General features: G+C 42.9%; 1 protein-coding gene across 2 annotated transcripts in view; it reads right to left on the bottom strand.

Annotated features, from left to right (window-relative positions):
- The window catches only part of AHNAK2 (AHNAK nucleoprotein 2), a 63,962-nt gene extending 39,044 nt beyond the window's left edge, over positions 1 to 24,918 (bottom strand). The window contains exon 1 of one of the 2 annotated variants that reach the window (XM_065749242.1): positions 24,560 to 24,918. In XM_065749242.1, coding sequence (XP_065605314.1) covers positions 24,560 to 24,638 — 79 coding nt within the window. In that variant the 5' untranslated portion in view covers positions 24,639 to 24,918. The remainder of the gene's footprint in view (positions 1 to 24,559) is intronic. The other variant, XM_065749232.1, reaches the window with a different exon arrangement.
- Between the last annotated feature and the right edge of the window lie 432 nt (positions 24,919 to 25,350).

The raw sequence follows: 25,350 nt of genomic DNA, 5'->3' as shown, positions 1-25,350 counted from the left end.
GCATCCAGTTCTGGGTCCTACAGCACAAGAAGGACATGGAGCTGTTGGAGCAGGTCCAGAGGAGGGACATGAAGATTATCAGAGGGCTGAAACACCTCCCCTATGAGGACAGGCTGAAAGAGTTGGTGTTCTTCAGTCTGGAGAAGAGAAGGCACCGAGGAGACTTCAGCCATCCAGTCCCTGAAAGGGCCTACAGGAAAGCTAGGGAGGAACTCTTTATAGGGGCATGTAGCAGAAGAACAAGAAGAAATGGTTTTAAACTGGAAAAGGGTAGATTTAGACTAGATACTAGAAAAATTCTTTACTGTGAGGGTGGTGAGACATTGGAACAGCTTGTCCTGTGAGGATGTGGATGGCCCCCTGGAGGCCATTCAAGGCCAGGCTGGATGGGGCTTTGAGCAGCCTGGTCTAGAGGGAGGTGTCCCTGCAGGGGATTGGAACTCGATCATCTTAAAAGGTCTCTTCCAATCCAAACGATTCTATGACTCTTTATTTTAAATCCAAGCGTTTTACTGCTTGCACTCTGTCTCATACAAAAGCCCCAGTGAATATGCAGTGCTTTTTGTGAGCTGCAGCCGGTCAAACAGAGGATATAGCTCTCTCCCCAGAAGCTGTGTTTGTGCTCTTTGCCCCATCACTATATAAAGCTTAGAGTCAATGAAGTCTGAAAAGGAAAATGATTCCTACCTTGAAAGCAGAAGGTTGAATAATTTTCACTTTACTGTCAAAAAACAAAAGCATCATTATCTTACTGCAGCATTTTTGAATTCTGCATTCCCAAAGTTCTCTGTGAACTAGGATGTCAATAATATTTTGGCAATGACTGAACTACTTGCTTTACGTAGTGCTGTTGGGGTTGGGTTTGACAATATTCTGCAACTACACTGACAGCAGAATTTGTTTTTTCTTTATGACAAGTACTTTGAACACAACTTAAGAGAATTGTAGAACCTTTGAAGACCGTCCAGCCCAACTACCCTCCACTGAACAGGGACACAAACAGCTCCTTCAGGTGCTCATAACCCCCATTCAGCCACCCCGTTAGTGTCTCCAGGGATCTACCACCTCTCTGTGCAGCCTGTGCCAGTGCTCCATCATCTGCACTGTGAAGAAGTTCCCATGCACATTCGTGCGGAACTTCCTATGCACCAGTTTGTGGCCATTTCCCTTTGTCCCATCATCACGCACTGCTGAGAAGAGTCCAGCCTCATCCCTTTGCCTCTCTCTCCTTAGATATTTATAGACGTGGATCAGATCCCCTCTGAGTCTTCTTTTCTCAAGACTTGAACAGACCCAGGTCTCTCAGCCTCTCTTCACAGGCAAGGTGTTCCACGTCCTTTATCATCTTTGTAGACTTCTGCTGGACTTTTTTTGAGTAGAGCCCTGTCATTTTTGTAACAAGGAGCCCAGAACTGGACACAGTACACCAGATGAGGCCTCACCAGGGCAGAGTACAGGGGGAAGATCACCTCCCTTGACCTGCTTGCCAGGCTTTTTTCAATGCACCCCAGGATACCACTGGCCTTCTGGGCCACCAGGGCACACTGTTGGCTCATGGCCAGCCTGTCATCCACCAGGACACCCAGGTCACTCTCCTCAGAGCTCCTCTCTAGCAGCTCATCCCCCAACCTGTACCTTGCACACAGGTTATTCCTTCCTAGGTGCAAGACTCTACACTTGCCCTTGTAAACCTCAACTGGTTCCTTTCTGCCCAGCTCTCCAGCCTGTCCAGGTCTCGCTGAATGGCAGTACAGCCTTCTGGTGTGTCAGCCATTCCTCCCAGCTTTGTATTGTCAGCAAACTTGCTGAGGGTGGACTCCATCCCCTCATCAAGGTCATTGATGAAGATGTTGAACAGGAGCAGACCCAGAATTGACCCCTGAGGAGCACCACTAAGTACAGGCCTCCAACTGGACTGCACCACTGATCACAACCCTCTGAGCTCTGCCAGTCATTACCTCAAAAGGTTTTGAAAAGACACCAGTGCTAAAAACTCAGGGCCATTAATGCTAAGCCAAGCACAATGAACAGGGCCAGGGCTAAAACACAGAGTCAGCTGGAACATGTTCTTCCACTGATTGATTCAGTTAGGGAAAAAGTTATTTGGTTTTTGGAACACAGCTTGCCAACACTTGGTACTAGATCCTGTTCCCGATCCCTGGACATCAAACGCCCATTTTAAGAATGCCATGCATGGGATATGTTGGTGTGGGCTTACCTGCTGCAGCTGGAACCACTGGTTCATTTAAGAACTTCTGGACTGGTATTAGCGTCATGTAGGGACAAGAAGGCTCTGGGAGAGTTGTTACTCATTGCCTGGACACGTAGGTATTATTTGTATCTTACTCTGCACACACCTGTAGCAGGGAAGGTCACAAACACTTCTACAGCTAAACACCTGAGGAAAGGGGTCTGAAAACACATCTGAATGGTTTCTAGGGAAGTCTAAGCTCTCCTTTCTGTATAATGCCAGCCCAGAGAGACTGGAAAACACATTTCTCATGCATGTGTTTTGCATTAAATACAGCTGTCAAAAACGAGGAGTGCTCACGTTCCTGAAAAGGTGCAGTGAAGACAAACAGTTGGAATAAAGCATTAACAGGAATGTGCCTGCTCTGCCTAAGCAATAATCACCACTTCCACAGACCCTCTGAGACAACCTTTAAACGAGCTGGCTCAGGGACTGGTAGCTGTCTAGCTGCAGGACAAATGCTGCACAAACGCAGCCAACTCCTCAGAGATGCCAGTGCTTGCTGCACAAGCCACTCCTCTCGTCTCCAGAGCTGGACAGACACTGGCTCTGCACAAACCGCACCTTCCTAGTGCTGTATCAACACATCCGGAGGGAGGCTATCTTTAACCAAGCCTCCCTGTCCCTGCCATGCTGCAGATAATGCTTTCCAACTGTGTTGGCAATGAATTGAATCCATCTACTGCAATCTGATAATGCTTACTCCCAATCATTTTGCTGCAGTAAAGTTACGGAGGTGAAACAGCAACAGCAAAGCACCTTTCTGTTTGCTTGATGATGATTTTCCTCTTATTCAATAGATCCAGGTAGAGACTTGAGTTCAGACTGACTTATACCAGTGCAATAGCAGAATTCAGCTTATGATCTTCAAATGACAACATCAATTCACAGGTTTGATCATTTCACTGTAATATATTTGTTGTTGTTTTTTTAAGCTCGTATTCAACAAGAATAGTTTAACTGGGATGCAGTTGTGTGGCAACAGCGTACCACATAAATTAAGCTAACTCTGGGTAATATCACCAAAAAGTAAGTGTTTATAGCTTCATGCCAGTTTCTGACTAATGCTTTTGTTTGTTGCTATAGCAAACCACACATGAATCTGATAGCCAAAAGCATGTTTATGACTAACCTTAGCTCTCCGGGGATTGAAAATATGGAATAAAAAAAAAATCCTCACAACACAATGCGAGGAGAACATGATAGGAAACACCTTTTTTGGCACAAGTTACTACGAACATTAAAAGTGAAGAACATCAAGAATGGAAAACATTAGGAAATGGGAACTGTGGGAATAACCGGCTTTAACCCTCAGCAATTCAAGTACAACTTTTATTTCACATTGCAGTCTTGTCTGTGTAGCACTAGAGTACATTGCAGGAAGTCCTGGCTGGGTGTTAAGGGATGGATTTAAGCCTATGAAGTCTGGAGAAGCTTTGGATCACACTATAAAACATTCAGATCACTTTACTCAAGATAATTTTTACACTCTGTCTTGACATCTAAGACAGTGGTATTCACTAAATTAATTTCTAGTACGATTTATACCTCAGGAGTTTCCAAGATCCTGTCTCAAGAGTGACACCTCATTATACTGCACAAATACACAGTGAAAGAACAATGCTATCCCAGCAAACTTTTTTCATCAAACTAATGGGGAAAGCCAAAGGGAGAAGACAGTGGACGGAGCAGAGTGGAAAGCAAAGATGGGTGGCAATGTAACTGCACTACTACCAAATATAAGGATAACCCAGGAATCTTGCACCCCAGTACACTTGCCTAATTCAGGTTACCAAGTATGTTACTGTGGGAAGAAGGGAAGAAGAATGCATGTCTACCCTGCATAGGAGGAAAGATCAATGCAGTTAAAGTGATTCCTAATCTAGGATAGTTTACAGCAAATCTACATTGTGGCAGGCAAAATTTGTATTGGTGTTGCTCTGTTATACTTAATAATTTCCCTCCTTCTTGGGTGAAAAAAGTAAATGAGACTACTGCTGCATAGTGAATAGACACAGAAAAGATCAGTGTTTTCTATTGATATTAATTACTTTGGGCCTACACTGCACACTGCATCTTTATTCACAGATCCTACTCTGAACAAAGACATGAAGGGCATATATGACCTTCTTTTTGCCTTCACATTATTTTTTAGTTCTCAACATTTGGTTGAAAACGTAGTTTCAAGTAAAAACATGCAGCTAGGCTTTCCCCCACCTTGGGAACCTGAAAAGAGCTCTGGCTACAGGAAATGCCATATGAAGACCATTTCAAAAGAGCCACTCCATTTTCTGTGACTTACCCCAAAAAGCAGATGCTCTCTTCCCTAGGACTACCATTGTAAATGAGATGAAAGATCATAAGTATAGATGAGAGGCTGCAAAATTGACTCATGCCGTGAATGACTTTCACATGTGCAGAAACAGGAAGCACTAGTTGCCTTCTGTACCTACAGGTATCTGACTGATTTAATTCTGATTGCTAATACCTATAGGTATTTATGCTGTTGCAGTGCTACACATTGAGCACCTTTCACTTTGTGCTCCCCAGGGACATACTCTGGGGTACTAATCACCCAGCCAGCATTGTTGGATATAACACACATGGATATGCTACAGCACTTGGTCATGGTTAACATGAAAGTCCCGGCACTTGTTTAGAGCATCTCATGAAGGCAACCAGCTTTCCCCACCTCACAGAAAGTGAGGTAGCAAAGCAAAAAAGTGACTTGCAAAGTCACAAAGCAAGTTGGCAGCAGAGCCAGCAATAAATACAACCCAGATGTCCTGGATTCCACCTCCTCCCTGCACCATGTTGCCTTCTCCGAGCTCAATGTTGAAAGGAAATGTTTTACATTTACTCATCCCTCCTCTTCCTTTGTCAATAGAAATAAAAGCAGACATCTGACCGCCTAAGTCTTGAATAGTCCGATGGTTTCCAAGGCTTGCCACGAAGTCAGCCAAAATTTCTATTGAATCCAGCCCTGATGGACAACGAAAACTGATTTCTCTGCCAACTTGCCTATCAATGCAAAACTTGCCTAAGCACATATTATATAGATATGCATTGGAGATATACATATTTCATGGCTTTGCAAAGAACCACTAATTGCAAAAACTCTATAGTCACAACTCAGCCAGTGAATAGACTTCCTTGCAATCAAAAAAAGCAGCTTCATCATTATTTTTATAAGTACAAGTTTTAATCTAGGCTGTGTATCTTTGCACTGTGTTGAAAGGTAGGAGGATCTGACAGGACAATTCTTGCACTGAATGCAATGAGTTCTGCTTAAAGATTGCTAGCAAATTAGTATTGATTTTCCATCTATTTATTTTTTGAACAGAGTGTCCAGCTATTTAACATTTGGTCACTGAACTGCCTGTGTAGTCTGTGCAGAGGGTCGCTTCCATGTACTCTCCAAAAGCAACGGAATCTAATTTCATGAGAATAAGTTGTGTCCTGCCAGCAGAATATCATTCCTGCTTTCAGCCCAAGGTGAGTTCAGGTCTATGAGTAGTTAAAATCACTTACTATTTTTCATCCTCAAGGCAAGAGCCACTCTGCTTTTCCTGCCTGTATTTATAAAAATCTGTCAGGGAGCAGTAAGTGTTGTGCTGCATTGCTATAACTGCTGCCACTGTGCTGCTGTGGCTACTGGAGGGGACATCAGAGGAGCTGGACAGACGTCACAAGGAAATGCAGTGGTACACACTGTGTCCATCTCAACTCCAAACACCCAAGGGGCACGACTTGACAGTGGGAAGAAAAATTTTAGCAGCTGCAGCCTACCTAAAATATTAGGCTTCTTTTTGCAGGACTCTTTAAAAAAAAAAATAGATTAGGAAACAAATTCACATTTTCAGAGCAAGATTTTGCATTCATCAGGTATGCTGTACCAAGTTCACAGCATTCATGCAGCTATCCAGTGTGCCTGCACCACGAGCACTTTGCATGCATCCACTTGATGGATAACTGCATCCCCAGCTCTGCTCCAACCAGCAGGGATTTATTCTGACTGCAATTTCTGAATCTTCTAGACAATGAGACAAACCAAAACGTAGCCCAAAAAAGCCATCTTCCTTTCTCTGTAAAATGATTCCTCCATTATTTCCTCATTCCTGCTACCCCTGTTTAGCTTGACTAGCCTGACACAAAGCTTGTGAGACCTCTGAGGCTTATCCAGTTGGTGGCTATTTTTCACTTACTGTGGTGGGAACATTAACCTGCCATCAGGCTGCAGCAGCAATAAATGAGAAGAATAAATCTTGACAAACATGACTAGGTTGTGGCTTTTTTGTGAAGCAATCGTAATTCTAACAGATTTGACTCTGCCTTCCTCCCAGAGGTGTTTGCTTCTGCAAATCCTATTTAGAGCAGAAAAGTGTCGCTCTGTCTTCTCCAATGCATTTACAGCCAAGTTAAGGACATTGCCCCTTGCTGCAATTGGTCAGTGCCAGCTCGACTGGTTCCAGGTCCCTCTGCCTGAGTGTGTAGGCCCTGGCTGTCCAAGCCTGCGTTTTTTGTGTGTGTCCAAGAGCCAAAACCTTATCACAGTCCATCTCTGTCTCCTTGCAAGAACAGAGGCTAGGCGAGTAGTCTGTTTGGTGTGACAGCCAGCTCCTGTTTGGGATTAGAGGATGATGGCTTTCCTTCCTTCTCATCTCTTATCAGGTATTTAAAAGAGAAGGATTTGTAGGAAGGAAAAAAGTGCTTATTTTCGTGGTTTTTTATACTCCTTCTTCCCTCTCTTTGCTCTGGTGCAAGTGGAAACCTCAGGCTCATGAGTCTGTATCTACATGTGCTGCCCTGTACTGCAGCATGAAGGACTGCAGGCATTGGTGCTGGCTGTGGCAGTGGGACACCTGTGGGCTACCCTGCTCCCTAACGTGTCTTTTTGCTGTGGTGTAAAGTATACAGTGTTGCTAAAGCATACAATATATAAATTATAATTATGTAATTAATGCCTTCTGATGAGTTTTCCTGGCATAATCCAGTACAGTTATCCAAAAGCTTCTCTTCAAACTCGAAGGAAGGATTACTTTAAAGAAAAATAAATAAAAATTTTCCTGCTATCTGTGCTCAACTCATTTCATTCACAGATTCCTGTTAAACTGACTGAAATCGTTGTTAAATCCACTGAGAACAGAGAATCCAAACAGCAACTAAGATCACTGATTTCTGTGCTATTACTAAATGAGCTCCCTTCATAACAGATCTGTGGGGTTCTGCTTTCATCCAGCTCTGTAAATCACAGTAGTAAATGAAATGTCCTCTTGTAAATACCGGCGTGTGAAATACTTTTCTAAAGTCTGTTTTACATCAAAGTTGATAATTTTCTAGACCAACACTTTCTCCAGAAGTACTGAGTAATAGCCAGGCCTATGAACCCATTGCCCTACACAGCACCTCCAGCATTCTGTTCATAGGAAGCATGATGAATCAGTTATCCTCATAACTGTGCACATTATTTGCCTTTGTAGTCATCCAACACCATGAGTACAAACCCTACATGTAGTTACTCTCATGATGAAATCCCAATTTGCCTCCAAAATGTGCTCTGACTAACTAGTTACTTTAATTAGACACTGAGTTGTTCAAGCTATTTGTTGCATAAGTCTTTTTTTTTTCCTCTCACATTCAAGCCCATCATATGAAAAAAGTCAATCTTAAGGAGGGTGAGGACACAGTTTGTATAAAAATCAATGCAACCTTTCACTGAAACATACATCAGACCCACTCTGGCATATATGAAAATATTTGGGGAATGTTTAATGACATTTTTGCATTCTTGTAAATTTTCTGCTTTGGGCTGATTTTAGAAATGGTAACAGGGAAAGCTCAGCTCACACCAAGAAATATCACCAATCAAAATCACTTTTTCATGATAGTTTCACAGATCTCCAACTTATAATGACAAACACACAGACATTTCAAGCAAAATTAAAAACAAACAAACAAAAAAATAAAAACAACACAACTTTTTGGATACTTAGGTGACCTGAGGGTGAGCTGTTCACTTCTTTGAGATTCACCAAAAGCTGTTTTCTAACTAATTCTCAAAATGAAAATATCTAATATTTTTTAGACATTTTTTCCCCTTTGGAATATAATGCCAACACTGGTTGAAGTAGTTCTTGCTATGTAGAAAGAACATCTTGGAATTCCTTTGAGCTGCTTCTTCAATCTGAAATTACCATTTTTCAATGCACTCCCCCAGATAATTCTGTCAAAGCTGAATCTTTGGATTTAAGTGATAACAACGTGAGGCAAGGAAGAGTTCTAGCGTATACTTATTTTGAGGGAAAATGAGAGTTACAACTGGCTGAGAGTCAAAAGTCTGGGTGTTAAGGCAAAGCACACAGCAAGCAAATGAAGAAGGGACATGGAAAGGGGAATGGCATTAGCTTTCTAGTGCTGGAGTGAAATAATGAAAAATAGAGATAATGAGACTGGTGAAGTGTGTGAGCTTGAAGGACACAGTGCTTGGTGAAGATCTTTTACCAATAATAATTTAGTATTCATCTAGGACTATGCAGAAATGAGAAGAAATGCATGCAGCTTGAACCTTTTTTTTTAGGTGTTGGGAAGCTGAGATGCAAACATACCAACAGTCAAGGAGGGAAAGTCGAGAGGTCAGCAGGTAGGTAGAAAGGTATTTAAAATCCAATGGCAGCAGGGATAACAGCTGCTCCCCTGACTGCAAATATCAGAAATAATCCACTGCTATCAAAATCAAGTGGTTTGTTCTCTTAACTACAGAGGAGAAATAACATTTGCCCAGCAGTGAAGTTACTATGACTTTGGAGTGTCAAGCATTTATCAGTGGGCTTGGAAATCATATAAACCTTATCTCCTCTTAAAAAAAACAAAAAACAAACAGATAACTTTGCCCTCTGAAGACATTGCTATCTTTATTGGGCAGATGGAGTGGACGGGCTAGGTGCCTGCTCTTCTTCAGGCACTTGCATTCTTGCTTTGTGGAATTTTGCAAGGATTTGGACTGTTCCTGCAACCTGGGACTCACTCCTGCAGAACTGCCATCCCTGAGATGTGGGACCAGATGCATCCTCCAGTGGTTACCTCGGCTTATTATGTGCCACAGGAACCTCTATGTATTTTGTTTCACCCTCTCTAAATGCATTTGGCCAGATTTGGATGGCAAATTCATGTCCCCTCCTTCTCTGACAGCAAACTATAGACCTATGCTCTGCAGTAGGGCAGCAATTCCTCCCAGATATTCAGTCAGCTACCTGTAGCCCCCTCACAGAATAGAAAAATGCTGGTAAAGAAGCATTTGGCACGTGAAAGGTCCTCACCTAGCATTAAGTTTTGTTTCCCCAGTATAAAATAATGTATTCCAGCCTCAACCTTAACATCCTGAGCTCAAGGCACTTGTGAACACACAGATGTAGTGTGTTGCCATAGCTGCAGGTCAAGGGATCCTTCTTGCCACAGGACTGTTGTCCCGATCTGTCACCTGCATGGAGACAGCAGCAAGGTCCCAGCAGGGTCTAACCTCAGCTCCAGTAGGAGCTCAGCACTGCTCCTGTGCTCGATGTTGGAGGGAAATGCTTGCTAGGCAGATGAGAAGCTACAGCTAAGGGAAGCAAGAAAGGCAGCAGTTGTCAGGTGGTGTGATCCAGAAAATAATTTTCACCCTGCATATAAACTGGTAAATTTCATACTTTTGGAATGTATGAGCTGATACTCTCACCATTTAGAGCTCCTAATTAGAGGAATCCCAGAAAAAAAATACTTATGTCCCTCAGTGTTTTACACTAGCATAGTATGGCTTCTTTGCCCTAGTAAAAAGCTGTAGAAAGATATCCTCTGTGCATCTTCAGAGGTTCAAACCATGGCAATATACATTCCTGTGGTTTCACAGAAGGCACAATCCTTCCACATGATCCCACTACCATACACTCTACCCCTTCCACTGACACCGACAGCAATAGAGAAAGCATCAGCGAAGTTCCCACTGTCGTTCCCTGGAGAAGTGCAGCTCCAGCCCATTGAGCATGAGGCACTGAACCCACCAAAGTCAACAGGAGGTTAACTCAGAGCACAGTGATTCCCTTGACTATGGATTACAGACAGTTGGATTTTGTTTCAGTGATGAGCTTCAAGTACAGCCAAAAGTGAACAGAGGCACGTTGACCTCATAGCTGTGAATGCAGACTGAGCGTCCAAGACAATTAAAAGCATAAAGCACACACCATCTCCAACTGCCTGGCAAATCAGTGCTAGAAGTTACCACTACCCTGACTGCCTGCGAAGACTTTAACACCCTCTTCACAGAGGTTGGAAGGCAGCCATCCCCAATGAATTACTTACAAGCTCTGACTAGAGGCAGGCTGGCTTCAGCTGGAGATTTACACAAGCCTCGTAATCTAATAGTAGAGTTTACTTTATGAGAGTGCCACACCAAAGATAGTAAAATGCAATTTTTGCTAACAAATCTACATGCTTCCACTGAAAAGCTCCAACCATCACGGAACATGTCAGCGCTGCAGAGGGCCTCAAACTGAAAACTATAAATCTGCATATGGTTGAAGAGTTATTGTTAACTCAATTGTTATAGAGTTAGGGCAATTAAAAGCTCCAGTCACACTTATCATTTTAACCATAACTAATAAAACCTAATACATTCTGAGACATGATGTGTTTTCCTGCACCACTAAACATCTGCAATGTTTTCACGCTGGACTTTTGACCTGTTAAGATAGATTTTGGGAGTAAATTGGATGTTGTAAGGTTCTTTTCCTTTAATTTGCTTGATTCTGCACAGTCCTTATAGTTCTTCTTTATTTTAGTAAGGTACAGAGCAAGGCAATGCTTAGTTTTCTCTTATGTGTGCAACAGGTGAACATAACCAAAGTCCTGTACCTCTTTTTAATTAAAGAGTCACCTTTCAACTTTCTGTGTTTCTCATTTTGTGAGTAAGAATAGTAGTTTTGTTGTAGAAGGAAAACCTTCAGTGCTTTCTCATGATTAATGATTTTTCTCTTTTCGCTCAAAGCTTTAAGAACATCTTTTGTTTTTTTTTTCTACAGGTGGCTACTGATAAAAAACCTACCTCAGCACATCCAAAGTCATCTGTTCAGAAACATATTAAGGAATGTGGATGGGGCAAAGGACCTAGACAGGTGGACAGAAAACTGTTACCCAGCATATTTCCTAGCATTTTGTCACCTAGCCTCGTCAGCTTTGCAATTTAGACTTTCTGGATCCCACTTCTACAGACAGCGACACTTATCTCTGTCATTTAATTCTTCAAGGTTGGTCCTAGTCTCACATACCACTAACATACAGAGATTCTAGTTCCAAGTCAGTATGTTATCATGATATCTATATATATTGCAAATGGTATTTATTGAGATATAATATCCAGACAAATAAATTCCTCTTGCAGAAGCTCTGATACTATAAACATCTGAATAAATATATATGTACATACATATATGGGGGAAAGCACACAAAAAACCCTCAGATTCATCAGAAAACAACCATACTGTACATAAATTACAGCTTGCACCTTGCAGTTCACTGCAACAACTGGGAATAAGGCTCTGTGCGCTACAAAAGAGAGCTCTGCTACATTTGAGATCATGCGATGGGTTAAGTGTACAGAGAGAGGAAATCAGAAAAACAACGTGCGTGATCTGGAATAGAGATTACTGAATGGAGGGGTGTGTATGGCACTGAGAACCAACATCCCTCACAAAACTTTGGGAGGCTGAGCACAGAAAGTAGAAACGCCTGCAGTACAGAAGGAGCTCAGAAACTTCACAGAGGCTGAAGGCATTTATTTATCCCTGACCATACATCTTCCTACACACAAGAAAGAAGCAAAACTGTGCTCCAGGTGGGGTGCATCGCGGCTGGAGTGCTCACCGTACCTTTCCCCAGCGGTAACACTCAACCCACAGTGCCTGCAGGTTTCGCTTAACTCCAGCAGCTGGGAACACTATGATTTTAAACTCAGAAGGCTCAGTTACTGCATCAAAGAACACTAAACGTGCACGCCCACATCTTGCCGTATTGAAAGCCCGTTGTCTGCTACAAACTTGTGCAAGCTGCATCAAAGACAAAAAAAAAAAAAAAAGAGACTTTCGGAAAAACCAAAACCAAAACCAAAAACTTACCAAAAATAACTGAAGTTCTCTAAAGTTGCCCTGAAGTTGAAATAGCCCAGAACACCAGTGCAGAGCCTGCCTTAAACTCTTTCTCACTCCCCCCTTCTCTCTCCAGCAATTGGAAGGAGGGCTGTGCAGAAATTCAGCAAACAATTTTCCTTCTATGTCGACCGGGGCGTTCCTCTACGGGCAGAAAGGGGATGGCTAAGCCTGGGTGAGGCTCATTGCTTTCCCCAAGCCAAAGAGCTCTGTCGCAGATTACACAGCCTGTGAAATCCAATCCCTTTCTCCACTAAAGCAACAGCTGTACTGCTTCAGCTGGGGCAGGAGCAGTGCACGGATCCAGGGCTTGCTCCCGAGTGAGTTTTCCATGCTAGGGGAGGCAGAGGGACAGGGGCTCCTGTAAGCTCCGTGGGCTCACCCCGCTTGGTGCCTACAGCTGCAGGAATGAGCGCTTGCAGGGTGGAGGTACGGGGCAATTTCCTCGTGACCGAAAGTATATGGGATGTGGGCGCCGGTGCAAAACAAACATCTCTTTTCCTGAAATTCATTTCCAGCCTTGCTTTAGGACATAAGTGGGTAATTAACATTATATGTATCAGTAAACTCTCATGCAAGCATACACACAGGCAGGATACAGTCTATCACAAACAGCACAGTACAAATGTTTTCAAGGCTGCTTCTCTATCCTCTTTTAAAGCTTTGTGTTTTTTTCTTGCCACGTTTTTGGCCAGCGGTTTAATTCTTATCAAAAAAAGCCTGAACTGTGAAGTGACAGACCTTGCACCACGTTCAGTGCTACCACGATTCACAGCATGGGGTGCCAGCACACTTTGCAGCACTGACACATGCAGAAGCTGCTTTACTCCAACTCCCAGCTCTCCTCTCACCTGTTGCTATTTCTCCACCCCCAACAAGGGCAAGGAATTCATAACGCAGCTGATTACTCCCTCCCTCTCTGAGGAATTCTTCCTTCTGATTACACCTCCCTGAAGTCTTAAAAAATCACAGCAAGAGGTCTCAGCTGGAGTTTCCTTGTTTTGTGGAAGTATTTGCCTGCTTGTTTGCATGCTGACAGGTGAGAGGTGAATGGGTGCAAAACACAAATAAAACAGGATGTGAACAGGTAAAATCCTATTCCAGCCACAGGAATTTCTTTTCTTGGCAGACAGGCTGCTTTCATGTTGTGGCAGATAAGCTGTGGGTTTGTGTGCTGTCACCTGTGAATAGATTTCAGGATCTCAAGTTCTGTAGGTGCTGTATTTTTGGGCCCAGTTTTAGAATGGATGCACCCCATTTCTACACTCAGTGTGCTGAAATTGGTCAGTGAAAGTTGAGGGTACTGCTCAGCTTCTTATCATGAGTGGATGCTTAACACAAGCATTTTGTAAAACTGGGTCTTAACAGAGTGATAGTGTTTATATTAAAAGCAATTCTGGGAAGAATTTTGTATGACTAATACAGGCTATTATATTAAATTATATATTAGTTATATAAGATTGCATATATAGGAAAATTAATACTATATATAATCTTATTTAATACGCAATTTATCTGTGTGTGAACTAGGCAGTGTTTCCTATTATATTAATATATAATGTACATAATAATTATATAATTAGTTATTATATAGATATGCAATTATATATAGTATATATAATCTTATACAGTTAATATAAATGTCAAGTGAGGCACAACCCAGTTCATATGCAAACAGTACTTACGAGAATCTTGTAAGTGTGACATCCACACTCATGAAACAGAATAAGTCAGTGGGGCTGTAGGCAGTATAGGGAGGCCTAGCAGCAAAGGAGGGAGCAGAGGTGATGTGAGTGTGCCAGAGCAGGAGACCCAAGGCTCCTCACAGTGACAGTCATGACCTGCTGCAGCTGCTCCTGGGATGGAGGTGACCAGAGCCTCCTGAGCTTCAAGACCTCTAAAATTCGGCTCAATTTTTGGCTTGCTCTTCTGATATCCTCATCTCTATGTTCAGTCATGGAATCATAGGATCATTAAGATTGGAAAAGACCTATCACTTAGTTCAAATGTCACCCCATCTCCATCATGCCCATTAACCATGTCCCTCAGTGCCACATCTACACATTTCACGAGCACCTCCCAGGATGGTGATTCCACCACCTCCCTGAGTGATTACAGTCCTGGGAAATATACTAACGTTCAGACTTTCTGAACCATCTTTCAACATAATCCTGACTAACAACATATATTTTTAGAAATGGACATGCAAATCAAGGAGCCCACCCTGACACTGTGGTTCTAGGCAAAGACAGATTATTTGGAAGCAGAAATCTGGCTTCCACCTCCAGAACCAGAGGTGAAACCAGCAGTACTCCAGTCAGCTGCAGACCCAACAGAATCCAGATGCAGTGTGTTCCATCCCCAATCTATGCTACGTTTAAACTCTTTGCTAAATATAATATATACCTGACAGCAGCCCTTTAATGTCTAAAGGGGAGCTACAGGAAAGAAGGGGACAGACACGGTCTGTGGTGATAGAACAAGGGGAAAAGACTTCACGATTAAAGAGGGCAGATTTAGGTTGGATATAGGAAAAAAGTGTCTTACAGTGAGGGTGATGAGGCACTGAAACAGGTTGCACAGAGATGTGGTGGATGCCTGATCCTTGGAGACTTTCAAAGGGATGTTGAATCAGGCCCTGGGCAACCTGATCTAACTGTGGATGTCCTTGTTCATTGCAGGGGAATTGGACTAGGTGTCCTTTAAGGATCCCTTCCAATTCTAAGGATTCTGTGATTCTAAATTGACGGGTGTTTCTTCGATCTTTCCAGCATTTTTAAAGCCCACATGAGACAAATGCATGGCTAAGTTGACAGAAGCCAACTGTTTTTTCCATAAACGTGGAAGAAATTATGATGTTCTTTTCTTTAAGGTATTGGGAAATCTATGTTCATTGTCCTGGCTTTTTTCCAATTTCAGCTCAGGACTAAATGCATAAGTGCTGACATCTGAGCAGTGCTGTGTTGCTATAACTCTACAGAATGCAGCTCATGTAGTAGAGATTTATCCCCACATAACTCAAAGCCTAAAATCTTCCCTCTTGCCAATCAATAAAAGATCCATATGGTGGAGTTCTGAGACTGTTTAAATGTTTTATCTTTATCTGACTGACTTGAATACACAGTGCTCAATTGATTTATCTGTAAAAACACAACAGGATAACACAATCTTTATCAAACCAATTACTTGCCTTCTGAGCTATTAAAAATATTATACCAAGCTGATCATTTTCAGTTCTCCAAGTGATTCTAACACTATAGAACCAACTAATTCACTGGGCATACTCCAGATAGCTCTTCTTCTTTACTCTTTGAGACAGATATCTAAATACTAAGAGAAACTCTCTAAATTACACTGAAACAATACTGAAGGTTCCTCTATTCTGTTGCCTTGCTGGGGAGTACAATTATATCTTGCATTTCTCTCTTCCACCTCTAGCCCCATTTCACAGCTCCCTGTATTGCAAATTTGTTTTCTTTCCTCTGTTCAAAGGTGAGGCTGAGAATTCACAATGCAATGATATAAGCTTGCTTTTATTATTGTTATTCACACCCTGACTTGTGAATGGATTGATAATAAGCCTGCACATAAGGGTGTGATGCATTATTAGTAACTGAGAAAGGAGAGAAAGAACGAGAATTTTCTTTCTTTTTCCTTCTGGACTAAAGAGAAAGACAGAGTTTTCATGGAGACTGCAGTAAAGCATGCTCTGAAACACAAATTAATACACTTTTTTTTTGTAGAGGATGTAAGGGTGTTCATTTCCATTCTTTTTCCTTTTAAACAATTTTGATCATTTAGAAATTTGGGAGAAAAATGGGAGGTCACCAATCTTCCACTTCCAGTGGAGACCTATATAGCAGAGCCCTTCATATGAAGTGGACTTGTTAACTCAGACGTTTAAAAAATTGTGGACCTCAGGCTTAAAGATAAATGGTCTGCAAAGAGGAGGAACGACATAAGTAAAGAAAAGGAAGGGAAAACCAAGATCAGTGTGAACAGAAGGTGTAGAGAACATGTATGTCAGACAAGTCATGAATAGATGGCTGTAGTTACTGATTTGCAGACATCTTTGTTACCCATAACTCTACATGTTATTAAGACAAGCGAATTTATATATTTTATAATCTTGAGGTTTGAAGTAAAAGTATATGTTATCCAGTCACACACATTTCCTCTGAATTTCTTCTCTTTCACAATATATCAGCCATCAATTTGATTTTCTCCAACACTTGTTTTGCATAAATCTCATCCAGCTGCGGGTAGGCATGTAACCTCATAAACAGAGAACCAGGTATGGAAATGAGATTTCATCACTGCTCCCTTTAAGAAGATTTGGTGTTGAACTCAAAGACCTCATTCTGAAGCTAGTCACCTAGAATGGGTGTAATTTCCATATCTTGTAACTGAAATGGAATCTATCTTCAGAACAGGTTATTCTTGTGCTTTTTATGATCTTTTCATCTGAGAATTTACCCAAAAGAGTCTCCACTGTCTACCTGCTTTTGGTGGGCTCTACTAACACTGCGTGTTGCGCTAATAGCGAGCTGGAAATGCTAGGATTTCATGTAGTGACAGGTTACTCCTCTGTAAAAAAAAACATGTCTACTCCAGAGTATCTAGGGGTGGAGAAACCAAATTTGGGCTACAGGAAAACAAACCCAGGGAAGACTTGTGTATTTTCAGAAAGACAAATGTTTTCTCCTGGGAATCCTAAATATCTATTTTTCACTATAGTGGTTAATATTCTTGCTGATGAGGGGAGAAAAAAAATTAAGAAAGCTAAAAATGCTGATATGCAAGTGTAAATGAAATAAATAATAATAATAATAATTAATAATAATAATAAAAGAACTTCACCAACAACAGAGAAAACATTATTTAGAAATGAATGACATGAAACAATTCCAAGACTAATCATTTCATGAATAGAAGATGAAAAAGGAGAAGAAAAAGAAAACCCATTCACTCTAGATAGCTTCTTTTACTTTGTCCTGGGGCACACACTCCATCTCCCTTTGTCCTCCAAATGCAGTTCTACCAGCCCTGACAGCATTGACCTTCTACGGACCAAATAGCTTGGACAGAACAAAACAGAAAAAAAGAGCCAGCCAGACCCAAGGCCAATGCTGCCATAGACCTGGGGGGGAAACTGCTGTAATTAGCAAGGCCTGTGCAGGAATTGAAGGAAACCATTTTTCTTGAGAACATGCTGCCTTCCTGTCCCCATCAGCTGTGTGTTAGTTCACATGGAGCAGAGGATACTCTTGCTGAGGGGCCACTTAAAATCCAGTGTCCTCCTCCTCTCCCACTGAAGACTTGCTTTCAGACAGCGTGCTGCAAAGGGCTTTAGTTAAAAGTTAATATTTATTCTGTGTTTTCTCCAACCAGCTCTTTCCATTTTCTCTGCTGCATTTAATTCCCTTCTCTTTCTCAACCACAGTTCAGAGCTGGCAGACCCTGGACATTTTTTATTTTACTATTGCAAAACCAGCAATACTGGACAGAAGACAGAACCAAGAGTGCCCTTGAAAGGTGAAAATCAGTGTCAAACAGCTGACAAAAGAAGAGCCAAAGTGTGTTTTCAAGCTGGAGAGAGAGGTGTTATTGCCCACCAATAACCAGACTGTACCAGGTGGCAATGCTCAGCTATTAGAGAAAGGAATGACTTAAAACAAATAATTAGTTTTCATTAGTCTGCCTTAAACCCTTTTCTTTTATTACCAGATTAAATTGGTCGTTTTTCTTTGGTTTGGACGTCCATAGGGAAAAAAATACCCTAAAATCTGCCAAACTGTAAATACAGTGTTAATAAGTTCTGTATTTTTGAATGACAACGTACTGAGTTGGGTATTTCTGAAGAGAAACGTACTATAAAAATTTTTGTGGGACATTTGTTGTATTTGAGCAAGACACATTTTTTCTATCAAATTTGAAGTTACGAGGATGTATCCCTGATGTTTTTAGATCTTGTATAAAGAGCAGACACTGATAAAAGTAATGTGTAAACATTTCATGCAATAGTTCAGATCCCACTGGAAAAGAAAAAAATTCAGTTATTGTAAAAAAACATTTATTGTTTGTTTCACTATGATGTACTTGGCTCCTTTTCTTTCTGTCAGGCACTCTATACAGTGGGGGCTTGTATAGTCAGGATTTATGACAGAAGTGATTCTTCTGAGCAAATCTGTGGACATCATCTGGCCCTTGGGAAGCCCAGGTGAGCAGGAAAATCTAACTGCAAACAACCTACACCCAGCTTCCTTCTTCCTTATCACACAAACTGTCCACCTCCAGGCTGTGGATGTTCACCCTGTTTTGTCCCTCCCTTGCTGGGACTCAACGAGGGTGTTCTGTGGAAAACCAGGGTCACTGCTGCTGCTGTGCCCTGACTCGGTGTGCGTTGTTGGCTGCCACAGGGAAGGGACTCACCAAGTGACACTGGAGACACTGTTTGCTGTTGGAGGTCAGCAGCGTGGTGGGATTGACTTCTTGGTGGAGCAAGCTGCTTGGTCGGTATCAGGTATTCATTAAGTCAAGTGATGGGGCAGATCCAAATGTTGGAGGATTTTGTTTTAAATAGACCTCTCACCACAGAGTGATGGAATTCCCTCATGGGGGGAAAAGCTAAAACTGCTGGGGAAATACAAGGTCAGATAACTTGTAAATTTATCTGACATTGGCACCTCAGCTCTTTCAGATGAAGCAGCTTGCAGGTCCCCCAGAAGAACGTTCATATCCTCTTAGCATCTCAGTGCTTTATAGATCTGAGCCCTTTCCCTCTGTGTTTGTTGTTGCTGAAGCTATTGAAAAGGTCCCATCTAAAAGGCACCCTCCTCCTGGAGCTGTGTGCTGCAGAAAGCAGCCCTGGTTTCACTGACGTGCTGCAAAAGTCTTTTCCCCTCACTGCACTGTTGCCTTTGAATTCAGCTGCAGATGACCCATAAGACCAAATGAATGCTTATGTGCCATAATTAATTCCCCCTAATTTAATGTAATAATGATGATGCTAAACAAAATTACTGTTCAGTCTTGCACAGACCGTGGGGCTGTGCTGGTTCTGGCTGGTTTTGTCCATAGATAGAAATCACCAAAATGAGAGCAGATTACTCTCATTGATTTGAGAGGAGAGGTTTTATCTATGGTGGAGTTTGGGCAGCAGAAGTGCCCTCAGTTTCTGTTGCAAACTCAGTGAATGGGGAATGAAAAGGAAGATGGCAGAGCCCCAGATGGCCTGAGGGCTGGAAGAAGGGCCTTTCTGTGGGAGCACAGCAAACTGGGATCCATCAGCGGTGAGCTGGGTGCTTCCGTCAGCTGCCAGCTCATATGTGTGTTTGTTTTCTAGTATTTCCGCACATGCAACGCTTCCTGCTCACAGGCTCTGGGGCACTCTTCAAGTCCCACAGGCAGCTGCAACTCTGGCCTGGGTTTGTGCATGGGGTGGTCAGGAGCCAGCACATGTGACAGTGGCTCTGTTCCCATTTTGTGCTAAATAAGCATGTTTTGTCACCTCCTGCTGATGGTATCCTGAGTATGGAGGGGTTTGGTTAAGCAATGTTCACCCTATAGATTTCCAAACTCAAAATCTTGGTTTCAGGAAACTATTCCGCTTCCAAATATTCAACAAATTCAACAGGGAAAGATATGTGACAAGGAAATAGAAGGGCAGAACTGTGATTAGTACCAGTTCTATGCTTAAGCCTCAGTTTTTTTCCCTTAATGAAAATCTTTGTAGGCACAGAGAGAAGCATGCTATCCTTCAAGTAGCATCTACACAAGATAAGGATGAATGTGCCTGCATCCAGCACAGGGCAGGCAGCAGGGCTCAATCCTCAGGGCTCTGCACAGAGCCCCGCAGCTACTGCAGTGAGCGCAGCAGGAGCAGGCTTGGCCTCTAATGCCACACAGTAGAGTTCAGTGGTATTGCCTTAATTATTTGAATTCAGGAAAAGTTTACCCAGGCATTTGTTTACAGCAATAGAAGGGCATAGTGTGCCTGATGATAAACTGCTGCCCGAAGCCCATTTCCATCTGTAATTGTTAGCACAGCTGATGGTTGTCCCTTGGCTCAAAGAATCGCCCATTATTATGGGTTCTGCTTCATGACTCAGCTCCTGAGAGCTATTTAGGGTGGCAGAGGGAACAAGCTGCCAGGCTGGCATCCCTTTCTGCTGGCTGTGTGGGAGCAGGACATGGCTCTGCACGATGGGCATTTATCTGCCCTGACAGAGAAAGCACATTCGTGCTCTGCGAGCTGTCTGAAGGGATTACACTGACTGAGGCCATAATCGTGTGCTCTGATATTGTTGATCTATTATAAATGGTCCATTATTCATCCACATGAGGAAAGCCAGAGGAATGGAAAATAAAAATGTGAAGCTAGTGAGCACAAAAAATGAGCAAGTGATTCATGCAGTGTGGAAAATGGGCCTCACTGGGTGTAGGTCGGTGGTGCTGTTAAGTACAGCACCAGGGGCTAATAATTCAGCTCATTCATGGCAACGTTTGTCTCCCTCTCAGCCCTGAAAACAGCACAAAGAGCCTCAGTGGGATTTAGTTCTCCCAGAGAAGAGGGTGGAGATTTTATCCAGCAGGTACGAACAGCAGCAGAACAACAGCGATGACCCAGATTTGCTCTGACCATATTATGTCCCCTCCTCCTTTCATCTCAGGCTGTGCTGAGACTACAAATTCTCCTTCCTGAGTATCCTCCTCCTTGCTGGGAAAGACCTCTCATCCTCCTGCTGAACAGAGATGTCAGCAGGGAAGAGCAACTGAAACTTGGTTTATATTTGGATACAAAATTGTCACCCAAAATGAAATAGTTATTTTTTTTTCTCTGGACCAAACAGCGACTTTCCTCTCCTGTTTAAACTTTATTCCTACTATGAAGATCTTTCAGAAGGAAGTGAAGAACACTTTCACCATCTCCATTTCCAAATTTATCAGGTGCTACAGAAAACTAGAAGTCCTCAGAGGTAATGGAAAGTCCACAGAAAACTGCCCAAAACTTCAAAACTGCAAAGGAATGAAGGAGTGAGATATTCCAAATGTCCAATTACTCAGTTTTATTATATATCACATGTAGTCTCTGTGAAAATCTAGCTGTACCTCACAAGCTCTGAGACCACCAAAAGATGCAGTATGTATTCACTCTGTAATCAAGTTATTAGATACTCATGAAGCCATTTCTAACATGAGTCACACTATCCAGGAAAAGATGAGACAGGGCAGCCAGTTCACTGTTAAACATGAGTCTAGTACAAATCAGCATATCCAGGCAACGGTGGATATTGCAAACAAGTTTCAACAATGTTTTATTTATAGTATCAAAATGTCTAAATCTCGGAGAAAACTTCAAATCTAACTTCCGGCATTGATCTGAAGGAAAGAGGTGCCAGCAAACTGCTTTGAATTTTTATTTTCACCCCATAGCACCCAGAGGTGCTACTTGGAGAGAGTGGAGCCTCAAGGGGCTGTGTGATGGAGGAACATGAGCATGGCTGAAGAGGTCTCGGGTAACTGCAAGGGAGATCTTAAAGACAGCTTTGAAGAGGAATTGGGTTTTGGTGCAGCATTAATCTGTCGTTTTCTTCATTTACACTTTTTTAATCTAAGGGAGCTTTTCGCTTTTAACAGTGGAACAAGTTACAACAGAGCAGCACTGTAGAACAGCCCTTGGGGTGCCTACAAACCAGAACAAGTTTGGGAATCAGCAGAACAAGGCCCACTGTCATTACCTAGCGATTTGTAAAAAAGAAAAAGTCATCCTGCCAGAAGTTATCTGCAGCCTTCATAGCCAAACAACCCTAAATTTTAAGAAATTAATATTTTATGAAAATTAAATAGAACAGGAGAGTGGTGTTGGAGCAGGCACCCCTAATAAAACCAACATGAGACACGCAGCAGCCTGAAGCAGTCCTTCTTTCCCAGCTGCTGCAGCAACATTTATTTACCTAACTATATTAATTCATATGGCATTTTGTTTTTGTTTTCTTTTTTTGCTAATTAAAGATTACCATCTTCTGGTCAGAACATATCCCTATACTGAGCTCCCATCTCCTGAGGTAGGAGGTGCTGGTAGCAAGTCAGCCCCTGCTTGGGACCTGCAGATTGCAAGGCCGGAGAGGAGAATGGACAAAAGCCATAGGCATTCCTGTAGTATCTCTGGAGGGAATGGGCTTATAGGTTGGACCTAGGTGTGTCTTGGCCAAAAATAATATATCTTCACCTGGATTGAAAAAGGAGCATAGTGAAAACCTTCTGAGCCCCTAGGAGACACCAGCAGTGCAAAAGATGGAATTTATTGTGTGAAGCAAGGAGGAAAAGTTTTGGAGAGCTTGGACTGGTGAGGAACTATCCTCTCAGGTGTATGGCTAAGATTTGCTGCTCATGCTGTTTCTGCCCATTACAACTGTATTTTCATCAATTGTCTAGCACAGAAATTTAGAAGGAAGAGCCTGGACGAAGGTTGTAACCATATGTTAAGTCTAGACACTAGACTGTAAGATCTTGAAATGGCCAAAGAATGCAATTCTAGTTTTAGACTCTGAGTGCTTACAGAACAATTAAGACAGAGTACAGTGCAGAGGAACCACAGATGGAGATACCAAAACTATTGTTACTTCCCTAGAAAGCATGAATATCTCTGGCTGCTCATAGAAGCTGCTCAGCAAATGATTTTCAATGATGGGAGCTTTAAGGCTTTTAGGTGGCACTTTGCCAACAGAAAGAGAGGTGCTACACATCAAAAATATTGTTAATTTTGACTGCACCGGTTGGCCCTGACCTTCTGGCAGATGGACTATGTCATACATTTCATAATGTGTAAATACTGTGCAACTCCACACAGAAGAGACTGCAGGACTTCACAAAGCATGAGTCACTGAAATTCTATCCCTTCTCTTATACCTACCTATATGCCCCACACATCTAACACAGCAGATGAAAGTTGATTTCAAACCCTCTGCTCGGAATCCCACAGCCTTTATATTCTTGAATCAGCATTTTAATTTGAGAAGAGAGATATCCATCAGACTTAGGTGTACTCATGAATTTGTACACCTCTGCACATCCCATCAGTGTTTGCAAGCAGAGAAGGATGGATGGAGCACAGCTGGCTGAGATAAGGCTGTAGTTGTAGGCTTATGGTGCAAGTCACACCTTTCCCGTAACCAGTAGGCTGAGTGGGCTGTGTGTGCCCTAAGACTGGAGGGTGTCAGACTGTGTTTGTTTACTGAGAGCCAGTATGAGGAGATTAAAAAGTATAGGACTTTTCTGTGGTCCTTTGAAGTGCCCATATAGGATACAGTAGCAATAGTTACTAAAGAATTGACACCCTCAAGCAAAGACAGGCTTTTATTCTGAGAAGAGAAATAAAACCTACTTAAGTCCAATCTGCTGCTGTGTAATATATATGCCAAAGGGAGAAAATATGGTGTAAAATAAGATCTCAGCTTGCATATTTGTCCTATTTAATCCAAGAATGAAAATGATTACACAAAGTCAGTCTAAGCAGTCCCAAAAGGATCTGAACATATGAAATATAGTCATCGCGAGGAGCGGAAGGAAAGGAGAGCTATACCAGTTCAGTTTCAGTTCCCCTTGGCTTCCTTAGACTCATGTGTGAATTTGGCCCAGAAAACTGTCTGGCATGAGGGATGGTGATCATTCATCCCTCCTATTTGCACAAGAATGTGGGAAGGGCTTAGAAAAAGCTCCTCTTCTCCCATTTGGGGGCCTGGGTGGGTGCCAGTTAAGGCCAATGATTCATAGCTGTTTCAAGAAGCTCCTTGACACTCTCTATTTTGCAGAGAAAGCAAACATACATGCTACAGCAGCACGTAGGTTGCCCTGTCAGGATGGGGGGATCCTTTTTCCTCATGTTCATCATGAGAGCAGCGCCAGGAGGAGGAAAATAAAACCTGCTTATCCTCTTAGCACACACCCAGCCAAGTCCTCAAGCCCCAGCAGCTGGAGAAAAGAAAGAGGTGTAACACGCAGGTGGAAGCACTGGATGTGGTGTGTGCTCAGAGGAGCAAAAAGCTGCATGTGTAAGGGATCCAGAGCCCCTGTGATGGCGGGGTGCGGCAAGACCTGGCCACGAGCCGGGCAGAGGAACGCCAGGGCCTACCTGGAAGCAGCAGGCAGCTCTGTCTCGGTCCCCAGTCCAGCAGCTGTCCCTGCGTGATGAATGGTGTGCTTTGGGTCATTCACGGGCCCGGGGTGGGGCGGTTGCAGCTCTGAACCCCGCCTCACATCATCAGGGTGAGCACTGCCCAAAGCCAACGCCCTTTGCCCACGTTTGTGTCAGCCCTCCTGGGTGAGCTCCTCCGCATGCGGAGCCGCCGGCCCGCCTCGCCTGTCAGCGGGAGCCAGCGCTTTGTTTCTTGTTTTTCTTCTCTTTGAAGAGTTCTTCGTGTCTCTCTGGCTCGTTTCGTTAGCTCCAGTGCTCAACTTCTCGAGCTTCCCTTGTTTTTATGTGCTGCCCAAACGATAGCTGGGAGGGTGAAGAGAGATCTTAAAGTCGAGGCAGTGGGTATTATCACTATGCTGGAAAAAGGAGGTGCCAGTACACCTGTCCCAGTGCTGTGTGACAGATTCATCCAGACAGTAGGATTACAGCAGCAGAGAAGATGCTGAGGTTTGGGTTTAATGACCACAGCAGGGATGGTGCCTTGGTTTCTGCAGTGCCCTGCAGCCCAAATGGGTACTCCTGGTCCTTGTAGAGCTCTCTGAATGAAGGTAGTATCTGGGCAACACCTGCAGCTGCAGGACACAAAGGGAGGATGGTGCTGTGGGCTCACTGACTGCAAGGGGACAGCTCCAAGGGGTCACCTCCGACGGGTCCACTGCAGCCAGAAAGGGTGGGAAGCATGAGAAAGGGGCAGCTAAGGCATTGCAGGAACCTCTCTGGGACAGCCT

This window comes from Cyrtonyx montezumae, unplaced genomic scaffold (assembly GCF_038088225.1).
Source record: "Cyrtonyx montezumae isolate F1298 unplaced genomic scaffold, pur_monq_1.0 scaffold_10, whole genome shotgun sequence".
Lineage (NCBI taxonomy): Eukaryota > Metazoa > Chordata > Aves > Galliformes > Odontophoridae > Cyrtonyx > Cyrtonyx montezumae.
This window is presented reverse-complemented; position numbering and strand designations above follow the sequence as displayed.